Below are 13727 nucleotides of genomic sequence, written 5' to 3'. Positions count from 1 at the left end.
CTAGGAAAGATCATCTTCATTCTGTAGCTCTGTATAGCATTTGTTTTGGTTCTCTTTATTTATTTTCTCTCTCCCTTGTTAATTCTGAATTGTTTTAACAATTATGATTAAAAATAATTCCCATGAGTCTAGATACTGATTGTTCCACTAGCTGGCTAAAGTGCACCTCTCGGTGTAGCTGTGTTTGTAACTCTGTGTTCAGTGACATGCAGAAATGCAGGCACTGAGTGCAACTGCCTTGGTGTTTGCTGGTATTACAGGGGAACATGGCACACAGAGATCTGAGCTGTTTGTGTTAATGATGCCCCCTGCCCAGAGCTGTTGAATGTACTCTGTCCTTTCCCAAAGGGAGCTGCTAAAGTTAACACTCTGTTTATAGTAGCATGAAGATAAATAATCTCCTATTTTAACTGAGCTATTTTCTGTTGATTCATTGATTTTACTTTCACGTTATTTTATGGTTCTTCTGTGTGTTTTTTTTTTTTTTTTTTTCTACTTGCTGGCCACTTAGAGCTAAGCATATGCCTATGCCAGCAGCAATGCCATGCAGGAATTGCCTGAGCAGTTATAGAGGGGATGTTAGGACTCCATGCTGTAGTCCAAATAGCTGGTAGCCTAAATGTCATCTTTTAGGGGGGTGTTTCTTCTTGTGCATACCTCTAAATAGCCATGCTGTGCCCAGGTAAAGCAGGACACCTGTTGTTTTAATGATGTATCTTTGCAAATTTGTTCAAATGCAACTGCCTGGCTGCCGATTTGCTAAATACATGCAGATATCATTGCTTGCATGGTTGCAATGGCTTAAAAAATGCAAGCCGTGCCTAAATAGAAAAGTGAGTTTTGTTGTGACGTATTATCTTAGTAAAAACCTTAACAAAATATTAGAGTTAGGCATAATGGAAGTGACTTTAGCTTTGAGATCTGCTGTTGTGGGAAGGGTTATGCGACTTCATGGAATTGTCGGGGGTGGAGGGATCTCTGGAGACCATCGAGTCCAGCCTTGCCACGGCAGGGTCACCTGCAGCAGGTGACACAGGAACATGTCCAGGCGGGGCTGGAATGTCTCCAGGGAGGGAGATCCATGACTTCCCTGGGCAGCCTGTTCAAGTGCTCTGCCACCCTCAGCGTCAAGCAGTTCTTTCTCAAGCTGAGGTGGAACTTATTGTGTTTTAGTTTATGGCCATTACTCCTCGTCCTGCCACTGAGAAGTGTCTGGCACCATCCTCTTGGCACCCGCCTTTGAGGTATTTACATGTATTCATGAGATTCCCTCACAATCTCCTCCAGACTGAACAGGCCCAGCTCCCGCAGTCTCTCCTCACGAAGAGATGCTCCAGGCCCTGCACCATCGTTGTGGCCCGGCTGCACTCTCCCCAGCCAGGTCGCCAGGCTGCCCGTAACGCTCGGCGCTTTTCCAACGGCGGCGCCGCCCGTGCGGGCCCCGCGGGAGCCGGTGCGGGCCGGGCGGGGCCCGCGCGGGAAGTGAGCTCAGGCGCACCGGAAAGCCCGCCCGTGCCGCGGCCCTGTGTTTGCGCTGCGGGCAGAGAAAGGAGCGGAGCGCCTGCCGCGGCCCAGCCGAGCCTGCCGCACGACACGGGGCCGAGCCATGTCTGACCAGGTACGGGCAGCGGTCCCGGCCAAGGGGGGACGGGCGGCGGCAGCGGCGGCGGCGCCGGGGGTGCGGGAGGAGCTGCCTGCTCCCCCCGCCCGCGCTCTCCGCCGCGGCGGGGCAGCCCCGGCCCGGGGAGAGCGGAGTCGCGGCCGCCCGAGGGGCGCTGGGGGAACGTTCCCCTAGGCGGTGTTTGTGTGAGTGTGGATGCCGATCTCCGACCTCGGCCAGATTCAGGCCGCTCTCCCCCTGCATTTTAATCCGTTTTTCCTCTTTGCTCGGGGTGTTCCGCGAGGAGCGCGGGCGGGCTCCGGGCAGGGATACCGGGGGCCGGGGCGGGTCCGGACGGAGCGGGCTCGCCGCGGGGGCAGCTCCGGCCCTGGGGACGCGGGAGTGCAGCCAGGGGTGAGCCGGGCTGCACAGCAGTTGTTTCTTTTGCTTTCCATTTCCCGGGTGCGTGGTAGGATGCTTTTCCCCCGGAGCGGGCTTTGTGCGGGTTAGGCTAAGCTTGCCAAGTCCTCTGTTCGCCCTAGGAATGCGAAAACCTGGTTTTCTTCCCCTCCTTTCTCGGCTGAGCGTTAATTGCCGTCGTTAAACACCCCGTGCTTTATCAAGGCTCTGTCCTGCCTTCGCTCAAGTAATACTCTCGTTATGCTCTCGTCATTTCTGTCTTCTGAGCCGGGGACTTAAATAGTTGCTTGTACCGCAAGTTCCTGGGTTGCTCGGCCTGGCATGTATACAGTGCTTTGCTTACAACTATTGCTTTAGGCTATGTGACCTGCTGGTGGAAAGTTAAAGCAGCGTTCCGGTTTTAATTTGTATTCTGTTTTGCTTTTTTTTTTTTTTTTTTTTTTTTTTTTTTATAAATATTGTCGTCATAGGGCACTGTTTCCTAACTTTGATTTTTTTCCCGAAGTGCAACCATCACGATAATGTCAGTGCCTACAAATGTTTGTTGTGGTGCCGTGAAGTCAAGACTAGCGCTGGTGCCAGCCAGGAAATGAAAAGTCCCCAGGGACACGACAAGGCTGAGCTTAGTGCGAGCCGTGCCTGCTCTGGGGAGCAGCCTTGGTGCAGTGTGAGCGGTGAAAAGAAGGCAGTGCTGTGTGCGCTGGTGGTCTTGCTCCCCGCCCCCGGCTCCCAGCACAATGCAGTGACAATGGTGCTGCTGCCTCTCTCCTGTGCCTGGGAGAGGGGCAGCTGCGAGCATTTGCTGCCTCCTGGGAGGAAACGTTGCCCCTCTGGTAAAACACGTGAAAGTGGCTGCTTTAAAAAAAAAAAAAAAAAAAGGCAACAGAACCAACAACAACAAAAAAAACAAACCCACCAGCAATTTCTGAACTAGATTTTATAGGCAGATGTTCACGTGACCTGCTCTGTAGTTATCTGTGTACGTGAACCAAGACGTGTTTTAACAAATAGCAGCTCTTGTTGGAGAGTTAGGTAAATCCTTCTCCAGGCAAATTCTGCTAAAACACATGCCTGTTTTGTCTTTGGGACTGCTTGAAGCATGTCAAATTACATGTATGTGATAAGTTGTTGTGGCTATATATCTTTAAAAAGTCTGTGAATAAGGAGCCTGCTGTTTATTTTTAATAGATAAGCAAAACACTGTTAGACATGTCATTCATTTCTGGGGGACTGTGCAACAAGAGCTAAGCAGGTGCTTAAGTAGAAAGATAATGTATGATTATGCAGCACTGTAAATCTTATTCCTGTTTATCCATCCTACAAGAATAACTGGATCACCTGAAATTACGAATTATTTAGATTATCTTCTTTTTGGCCTTGAAATTAAGTTGAGGAAGGTCATTTATCACCAGTAAAAGAAGGGGTTACTTTATTTTCAATGGGAAATTTACTTCTATGATAAATAAAAATGCTTGAAAGAAGGGCAGACTTCAAGAAAAAAAAACACGTGGTTGTTTAGTGGGATCTAAGCAAAAATGAAACAAAACACAAATTGTTTCCCCCTCCCTTCAAGTGTCTTAGGCTATTTTTCTCTTTATTTGAATCTAAGCATTATCTGTTCGTGTACTGCTAATAAAGAATGCTATAGTTTGTATGTGTGTTTTCCACTGCTGTAAAAATGTAAGAGTTTATTTGCTTTGTTAGGAAGCATGTTGTACTACTATTCTTCTAGTAATTTAGATTTTGTTGATATTTCTTTAAAATGCTGAGTTTAGGGTTTGTTTTTTTAAGGTTAGAAATTGAAGTTTGAGCTCTTCTGAAAATGGGAGAAGAGAAGATTCTTGCAATATGTTGCCTCATGATGTTTGTTTTGTGTGTGTTTTGTTTTTGTTAGTTGCAATAGCAATACCAGTGTGTTTAATCCAAGAAACTTTGTGTGCTTTTTAGGGTCATTACACATGTGAGACAGTGCTAGGAGCCTTCTTTTGTGCTCTTTAGGAAAACTGCAGTGAAGCCTTTAAAACCTTAGGCTTCTAATGAAAAGTTAGAAATTGGAGTGTTGTGGTATTTCGGTTCTCTTTGTATGGTGGTCTTTTTCATGTCCTGTTTCATGAGGTACCCTAAAGCACCTGTTCTTTTCACAGGGCAAGACGTCTGGAGGCTGGCTTGCTAATTGCTGATCCAGGGCTTTGTTAATGAATGCTAGTAGTTTTAACAACTTTGCAATCTCCTTCCTTTCTTTATTCTTAAGTGTTTTTTGTGTTGCCTTAACCATTTGGGATTGAATGGTAGTATAGTTCACTGACAAACTACAGAGAGCATTTTCAGACTTGCTGGGTCTTGTATCCTGATGTAAAATATTTTGCTCCTATTTTAAGCTTTGATTATTGGCACTTCTATTATTTTATTTGATACCATTTCTCTTTTCCTGAAGCTTTCTTTCCTCTTATTTTGTGGGTGAGAGGTTGTGGGGCTTTAAATGAGCATCTTTATGGTTTGAAAACTCCAATTCCCTCTGCTTATTCTACTGTTTGCTGCTTTCCCCATTTGTTATTATATAGAGCCCTCTTTCCTTGAGGGTAGTAATCAAATATGAATCATAATTTTATCACTCATATTGGCCAGAGGCACTGTCATATTAGCAATGATCATTAGTAATACCTTGTACAAGATGATTTGGTTTGGAAGCCTGACTAGGTAGATCTGTTAAAATGTACAGAACCATAGAACTACTGCAGGTACCTCTACTGCTGGGATAATATGCTGTCATGGAATTTGTAAAGTAAATTTAGGCAGTGACTGACCTGAAATGTCATGTAAAGGGACAGGATATTCTTACAAATTGTTTTAATAATAGTGGAACAGGAGCTAGTTTGGAGTTACAGACTTCAGATCAGTAGAGATCTGAATATTGCTCTGATTCCTAGAGGTTAGTAACTCTGCATAAAGACATTAAAACTGCTGTTTGTGCAGGTTATTAGAACAAGTTGCAGGCTCTTGTTTTTCTTTCTTTCTGGTCAGGAGTGAATACCAATGTGTTTCTATTCCTGCAAGTAGTCCCAGAGGGTTGGAGTCCAAATATGTTAGAGAGAACTTTGGTAGGGAGCACAGGGGATCTGACTGTGTTACCTGTGGAGAACTCCTTTCATACTCCTCAAGTGACTTGCTTGAAGTCCTGTGTGTGTCAGGCTGCTTGAAAGCCTGGGTTGGGTTTTTGGATTTGAGCTTGAAGGGTGATGAATCAGTCCCTGAAGTTTAGCTTGTGCCTGGATAGGTATTAAAAAAAAAAATAAAATGTATTCAAACCAGGTGGAGTCTCTGGCTCATACTTCTTGCCATTGTAGAAACTGAATTGATCTGGGTTGAGGCAGTGAATCAAACTGATAGAAAGAACACTTCCTCTCTTTCAGTACTCCAGATTGAGACTGGTACAGATGGGAAGGGTGCTTGCTGACTTGTCCTATGCTCTTCCCTTATCTTTTAATGTTCAAAGAAATTGTGTTTGATTGCTTTAAGGAGAAGGGGGAAAAGCTTAAAAAGGTTTTAATCCGGTGATAGAGACCCATCTGGATGAACTTAGTAGAGAAAGTTAGTATTTTGTGTGGTTTTGGCACTTGATCCTAAATTTCAAATCAAATCATACAGAGGGTATTTCTGTACATTTAGCAAAAAGTCTCTTTTGGGATGGGAGCCTGTGGTAGGCACCTGTATATAATTTGTTTATTTTGTCTATATTGTTAAGCAGTAGAATATAAAAGGAAGATTTCAAACTTGATCAGCAGGGTACCTGTGGTTATGATTACTTGGGAATAAGTCTTCATTGAGCACCATCTAGACCTGATGTCTGTGTAAAATCCCTTTGTCCTGCAGTGGAACATGGCTAAAGGCCTGATGCAGGATGTGTAGTGTCAGGCAAGGAATGGGGTTCACCTGATTTCTCACTTGTTTCATCTATCAACCAGTAACATGAAAACTCTGATGTCCTTAATTAATGTTTTAGAGTGTATAACACTTAAACCCTTTTGATGAGCTTTAGTGCTCAAGTTGTTGAATCAAACTTGTCTGTACAGTTAATTCTTATCCTGGAAAGGTATCAAAACACTATAGTGCTTGGAACTGCACCTTTTAAAACTTTGAAGTATTGTGGTCTTAAAACAAATGTGCTAGAAGGAAGCTCTTTTGTTGTCATAGAATGAAGGTAGCTGACCAGCCTTTTGAAAATAAGGACTACCTTTGATGCCATGGATTGGAAACTGTTTGCATGGTTCACCCTCTTTAAGTTGATAAGGTGTCACAAGTGCTTTCTGTTTACTCTCCTCACAATGTTCCTTTTTCTGTAAAGTATCTGAGTCTCTTAGTATGCTTCATGTGAGTTTTTTGTGGTTTGTTTGTTGTCTAGGAGTTAGAGGTATAAAATCATACTTCTTATTTTTCTATGTCATCCATTTCCAAACGAGTCTTCTCTCATCTCTTATGTTCTTTATGGTGTTTCTTTTCTCTAGTTAATTAAACTTCTCATGGGTAGACAGACAACCTTTCATAATACATGTTGCTGTTATTTTTGTGCACACACACACACAGAAAGAAAGAAGGCATCTGGAGTAGTCTGATTTCATGCAATAAAGAGGATGGCAGCTGCCATACTGTCCAGTGGAAATAATGAAGTGTTGAACTGATCAAGTTTTTTTTTTATGTTTATCTTGCAGGAAGCAAAACCTTCGGCTGAGGACTTAGGAGATAAGAAAGAAGGGGAGTACATTAAACTCAAAGTCATTGGGCAGGTGAGTTTTTTACATAACTGCTTGTTGACATTTGATGGAGGTGTGACTTCTTGTGTGGTAGAAATGACCAAATGCAAGTTGATACTTTCAGTTTTACAGTTAATGTGAATCCTCCCCTGACATAAACTCCTTCCAGTTGCCAGAACTGTGTATTAGTGTACTCTGGTGTGATTTTTTTGATACATTGAGATTTTCATTAGTCCAAGGGTATGAATGAAATAGATTAATAAAAATTGATAAATTAAGGTCCTCAAAGTTTGTGTAGTACTCTAGGCATGAGGTCAGCTTTCCTTTACAGGCATAGGAAGAGGATTGTTGGCTGTCCTGTTGGTAGATATAGCAACCAGATGAGTGGTGGATTAGAACTCTGTATGCTGGCTGTGTTGGAATGTGAGTGTTGAAAATGTTGGAATCTTCTGTGCAAAGAACCCCTAGCTCAGATGACGTAACTAGGATTGTTTGTTGGAGTTGCATTGTTTGCTGCAGTTGGGTGGGGACAGATGACTGACAAAAACTACCTTACCTCTTGCTGGCCTGATGAACAATTTTGAGAACACATTGAAGAGCTGAAAGTGGCTCCTTTTGCACAGAACCTCTTGCAATCTGTTTTATCTGTAGCCATTTTGACAATTGCAGCTACTTGCATCTTATGGCTGCTGGGAAGGACTACAGAATAATAAGACCCGAAATTCCTCCTTAGGTTAGTCTTGTTGCCAAGTCTGCCTGTATCCTGACTTCTAGATAATTACTCTAATTGAATAAGGTTTCGTGTATATTTTGAAGTACAAGCTTTAACTTGTCTCTTTAGGAATCTTAGAGCAGAAATCCCCTGCATATGTATGTTTGTATTTCATAAGTATATCATCTGGGTAAAGATGGCAGCACAGACTGAACCATGTATGGGTTTTAGTAATTTTAAATCCAAAACTTCCATGTTGAGCCTAAGGCTATACTATGCCATCTGTTTTTTTAAAAAAAGAGCTTCCTGTGGAAGTACATAGCTAATTTAGTGACTGAGAAATCATCTTAGGGGTTTACATTATGATGCACCAAGGTATACATGGTGATAGTTGAATCACATTCCATGTTTTATATAAGCTTTGTTTTAATGAAATGTTTAAAAATAAAATAGGTAAAGGTAGCAGTTACTACAGGGAGAGTAAATTTTTTTCTTTTCTGTCCTTAGGACAGCAGTGAAATTCACTTCAAGGTGAAAATGACAACACACCTCAAGAAACTCAAAGAATCATACTGTCAAAGACAGGTTTGTGAAACAATGACATTCTTTAAAAAGAAAATAAAAACTCAAATCACTTTTCTCACTGTGCTTTCAAATAAAGACTTTTGAGGTATCTGATGGTACAAATAGAATGGAACTCCTTGTTTCTTTTGACAAGTAAATATATTCCTATGTAAGAGAATTATGAAGTTATACCCTAAGTTAAAGAAATCTGCACTATTAATTGTATATTCAGGTAAATATTAACAATTGTTACAGAACAAAAGTATATTTTCACTTCCAGATTCTGTGGTAAATGCTGTGGAGTCAGAGCAGCTATTTCCAGAAGCCCTGGCCTAGTTTGCCCTCAGCTTTGGGGATAGATGCCTTGTGTGGCCTTTACTTGGATAAGTGTGTTGAAGTTCACTTCAGGAGATATAATCATAAGCAATAATACTTTGGGGGCTTTTTCCTAATACTTTGAGACAAGTTGAACTTGTCATTGAAGTGTTCTTTCATGAAACATGTTCTTTTTCACTGTCTTTCTGGAGTAGGAGGAAAGAAAAGATCAAACACCAGACACACTTGTAGCCAAATTCAAATGGTTAAAATTATGATTAATTTTAAAAACCTGACATTTAAAAAAAAATTGGAAATAATTCATGCAGAAGTCTTGCTGACTAATGAACATGCATATGTGGAATTCTTTCTTAAAGAGAGAAATAATTGTTTGGATGAACACACCTGTATCTCCTGAGCTGAATTCTGGAAAGCTGTGATTTCCTTTGCAGCAGTCAATGCAGTAGCCTTTCTCTGGTAAACATTTAAGAGCATTTCTTCGGTATTGGCCAGTTGTTGAAACAGTGTGACGATCTGTCCTTACCTGAAAAAATTTCTTCCTGGTTATTTGCAAGCTGTATTTGAGGGCTAAGTGATAAATTTGTCATATTTCACATGAGTTTGTTTTGCTCATAACTTGAAAGAGAAGGAAGAGATGAGGTGTTTGCCTTATCTATTGATGTGAAGTGTGGCATTCTGCCAGAACATGGACACACTGTGCAACAGACATACTTTAACTCTGTTTACCTTTGCCATGTTTGTTTCTCCTTGTTTAAATGCTGTTCGTTTTTCTCCCTCTCAGCTCTGCTCTTTCTTGTTCCCAGTGCTGAGCATTTGCAGAATTAATAATGGTAAAGGTTACAATTCTTTCCTGTAGCAATAGAAGATTGGGAAGGCAAGAGTAGGAATTGATGAAGTAAACACCATCTTCCTCCTGTTGTCTTAGGATCCTTAAATAAGGCTGATAGGCAGTTCAGAAAAATACATATGTAATGATATATTGGGAGAGAGGGTGCAGTCAATACTTGCTTCATAAATAAAGACAAGTTGAAAAAGCTAAGGAAACTTCCAAGTTGTTGAGCTGGAACTCCAGTGAGACTCTGGAATAAACATGTGTTCTGGCACTATTTCGTACTTTTGGAATCACTTCTTTGTAGTCTACATGAGTGCAACAGAGCTCCCTAACCAACACTCTTTCATGACTTTCATGTGTTGTTTTTATTTAAAATGTCTTTGCTTGTAAACTCATAGAAGATTCAGTAAGTTGGGGTTTTTTCTTACACGTTTCTTTTTTTTTTAGGGTGTTCCAATGAATTCACTCAGGTTTCTCTTCGAAGGTCAGAGAATTACTGATAATCATACCCCCAAGGAGGTGAGTTTCTTTCTAGAAGTATAGTTTGACTGTATTTCTTTAACTAAGATGTTTTATTAAGGCAGATAGGCAGTTTGGGAAGAGCCTGGTTGGATTTCCATGTGCAATTCCTCAGAAAGGAGGGTGTAGTCACTGCTTACTAGAGGGGAGAAAACACAAAGGGAATCTTCTCATTATTCAGCTTGAACTTCAGTATGACTTTGGAATAAATACGTATTTAGTTCACATTTAGTAGATCAAAGTGTAAATAAACAGAAAACAGTTACTTCTGTCCAGTGACTTCCACCAATTGTTACAAAAAAGCAGGAAGAAACTCATAATAATGACCTTCTGAAAATATCAAAGTTGTTGACTGTGAAATTGAACAAGTTGCTCTCTATGAGAGAACATTGTAAACAGGCTTTGAGTTGCAGGGTGTAGGTGTTAAGTGTATTGTGAGCTAGTAGTGCACTACTTTATATATAGTACATATAATTCACATGGCTCTACAGCTCGTGCATTCACTATGATGTTGGTGGTGTCCTTGTTCCCCCTAAAAAAGGGGTTTAGAGAAAGGTAAAGCCAGCAACTTCCAGGCTGATGTGTAGTGCTCCACAAGAGGGTCTTTACTTCAAGGCTTTTGCTCTGACTCAAGTACATAAGTCTGAAGAAAAAGGATTAAAAATTGTCAATAGTGAGAAGTGGTGACTAGTGGTGACTGAAACTGTTTTCACTCCTTTGATGAATTAGAATGGGACAGAGGAACAAAGCATTGTATCATTTGTCTAGGACCTGCTCTGATTTCATCACACCAGATTTATAACAATTATTTGCTGTTTTCTTTCTGTTCTCACAGCTGGGGATGGAGGAGGAAGATGTGATTGAAGTTTATCAGGAACAGACGGGGGGTCACTCAACAGTTTAGATCCTTCTGATTTTCTTCCCCCTTAATCCTTTTTTATTTTTAAATAATAGTTCTTTTGTAATGTGGTGTTCAACACTGAAACTGGCACCCCATCTCTGGGAGTTTACTTTCAAGCGTCTGGTATTTTGAATTCTCGTGCTCATTATACACTATTGTTTCTGTTTTCATTGTGCTGAACTTCTGTGATCCAGCTGCAACCTTGCTCCCCTCTTCCCTTCTGCCCTCCCCTTTAGGAATACATGTACTCACATGCATTTGTATGTTCACTGGGTTCGTGCATTTCAGGCACGAAGGCTGTAAGATCTGCCAGGTGGGCGAGTGTTCTTAATGACTTCCATATCTGCCCTGAAGTTTTGATGTGTGACTGTCTCACTCCTGGACTATAACTTTCAGTGCGAGATGAAGTTTTTCAGAGAACTAAACTGTGGAGAAGTTGTGTATCCATAACTCAGCTATTTTGCTTAAGTTGTGCTGATGGCCCAATGAAGAAGATTGCCGAGTTGGAAATGGAAAAGCTAGAACTGTTGTCATCTGTTCCTTGCTCCAGAGATGGCTTTGCTGAAGACGTGAAATTGAAAACCCTAATGATTTTTAAATATTACCAGAAGAGCCCAGAAGCATTTTAACCTCATATAGGAATTAGTACGTGCAGGTATCCATGCAAGAATGTTCACAGCAGCCAACTGGTGTTACTTTGACACTCTTGTTTGTACCTTTTGGCCTGGGACGTGGGTTTTGAATGGACATTGTCTGTACCAGCTTCATTTAAAATAAACAAGAAAACCAATTTTATAAACAACTTGCATTTTCTTTTCAAATATTTGGAAGTAAGCAAAACCATTAGAAGTTATAGTTAGGTATGCTTTTCCAGTGAGTATAAGTTGAAGCCAGAAAAAAAATTGTACTCTGTAAATATACCTCATAAAAATTCTTTTTTTCCACTTGCCCTAGTAAAATACTTGATCTGCTTGTTTTGCAGGTGACTCTTAGAGACTACTAGCTGTTTCTTTTCTTGGAAGAGAGTATTCACATACAGTTACATAAGTCTTCACTCATGCACAGAATCTAAGCTGAAAATGCAACTTGGAAGTAAACAAAAATGCTTTTAATGTCTACATTTCATATGATATGGTACCATTAAATAATCTATGATGCATGACATGGAAGTGTCATTACAGTTCCTTGGGCATCATTATCAGGGTCTACATGTTCCTGCAGTTATAAATGGTCAGTTTGAGAACTTGGACATGAAAGCTGAGGTGGGAGATTATGGGCAGAGTAGTGTGAAGAAAAGATTTCAGTACTCTCCCTGCTTCACCTCTTCTGCAGATAAGTAGGACTTGTTTGGTAAATCAAGTTCCATATAATTGCCAGCTTGAGTTACAAGACACATGCTGGCATACTTGGAAAAAGTAGCAGGTTTTAAGTCTTTTTTTAATGGCATTTGCTGTAAAGCTAGACGTGCATTTTCTTTCATGCTTGTGCTTGTTCTGTTCCTGATTTAGTAATACTTTTGTATTCATAGTTGCACTTAGCAATTTTTTAAAGATTAAAATTTTTGTTTACAAAATGTCAGAATGTGGGGTTTTCTTAAAGTATTTTATGTGATTCAGTTCTTAAGGAGAGGATTGCTACGATGATGTAGAGCAACACGGCTTCTCTGCACTTACCTGCAATTGCTTTTTCAAAATACTAAATACATTTGCTTCAGAATACCAAAAATAAAACAACCCTGTGACTTACCCAATCATCTATTAAATTAAAATTTGTATAATGCTCTTTTTTGTAGGCAACTTCTTATTCTCTCTCTTCTGCAAACTAGAAACAGAGGTGCAACTCACTGGAGTCACTGTGGAAGCTGAAAGCAGAGCTGAGAACTGAATCCACATCCCTGGGGTTTGATGCTAGCTCTGGTGGCTGCCCTGACTATCTTTGCTTCTAGCTGTTCACTTTCCTCTTCCAAATCAGTTTTTATGTGTTCATTTATAACAGCTTTCTAGCTGAAGTGCTGCATTTGGTTCTCTTGAGACTGTGGAGGAGGGTTTTCTGCAAAATGCAGCTTCAGTTGGATGAAGCTCAAGGCAAAGATTGCTTTCTGTTCTGTAACCTTGTCCTAAAATACATCTCTTTATAGAGTGGATGTGGAACCAGTGACAGACTGATTTGACCTCTTTCTCAGACTTCTTGTGAAGCCTCAAAGATCCTCAACAGAGCTTCTGGTCCAAAGTCATGTCTGTGCTGATAGAATTTGATAGAGCAGTAATGATGGAATGTCCTCTGCCTTGAAGATCAGTATTGAGAGCTCTGTGCAAAATGAGGAGACACATGTGCTACAAATGCACTAGTACCTTTTCTAAAGAAGTTAATTCCTGGGGATTGTAGGCTGAAATAAAACCTGAGTTTTGAAGTCAGAGCTAGACTTGATTTTCTTTCTCTTTTCTTCTTTTTGGAAGAGCTAGTCCTTTTCAAAAAATTTCTTTCTAAAAAGGTGGTCTAGAGTGGAAGTTATAGCACTTACAGTTTTGAAGGCTATAACTGGAAATAAGGTTGAATTTCATATGTTGAGGAAAAACAATCTTTCACAATTTTTCTGTCTTTGCTTACTTGTATATTAGAAAAAGGTTCTTTTTAAGTGCTTTAAAAAGTGTTGGGAGAATAAAAGCATCTTCACTGAGTCAGTTATGGAGTAGAAGGAGGAAGGTAATACTTTATTTTGAGGTGTGACAATATATTTAATATTCACTATGGTGATGTATAAAAGCTTTATTGAAAGGCACTTTACATAACTATCAGTTTTAACAGCTTTTCTCAAAGCTGCTCTTCCTAAAGGATTTGTGTATTCTCTTAAGTGTAAACATGTCTGCATGATCACCAGTTTGATAAGATTAGGATTTTTTGAAGTTAAATGCATAAATTGGTAGGATTTGGACTTCAGTTATTATGTTAGATAATGCTAATACATGAATTCTACCATGAATTTTGACTAGCCATATATTGTTTTAGAAATGCTAGTTGTTTGCTAGTTTGTTTTTTTTTTTTTTCCTAATTTAAATGGAAATTATTTAAGAATACAGTATTAAAATATTTGTGTT

General features: G+C 40.3%; 1 protein-coding gene across 1 annotated transcript; it reads left to right on the top strand.

Annotated features, from left to right (window-relative positions):
• The first annotated feature begins 1464 nt into the window (after positions 1 to 1464).
• On the top strand, positions 1465 to 11434 carry SUMO1 (small ubiquitin like modifier 1). The gene is made up of 5 exons (XM_079310625.1): positions 1465 to 1618; positions 6727 to 6801; positions 7988 to 8065; positions 9660 to 9731; positions 10567 to 11434. Exons 1-5 carry the CDS (start codon positions 1607 to 1609, stop codon positions 10633 to 10635), a joined length of 306 nt encoding a protein of 101 aa, XP_079166751.1. The 5' UTR covers positions 1465 to 1606; the 3' UTR covers positions 10636 to 11434.
• Positions 11435 to 13727: the final 2293 nt, after the last annotated feature.

The sequence above is a fragment of the Erithacus rubecula genome (assembly GCF_903797595.1).
Source record: "Erithacus rubecula genome assembly, chromosome: 8".
In the NCBI taxonomy this organism is placed as follows: domain Eukaryota; kingdom Metazoa; phylum Chordata; class Aves; order Passeriformes; family Muscicapidae; genus Erithacus; species Erithacus rubecula.
Note: the sequence above shows the minus strand (reverse complement) of the source record. Positions and strands in the feature narration are given on the sequence as shown.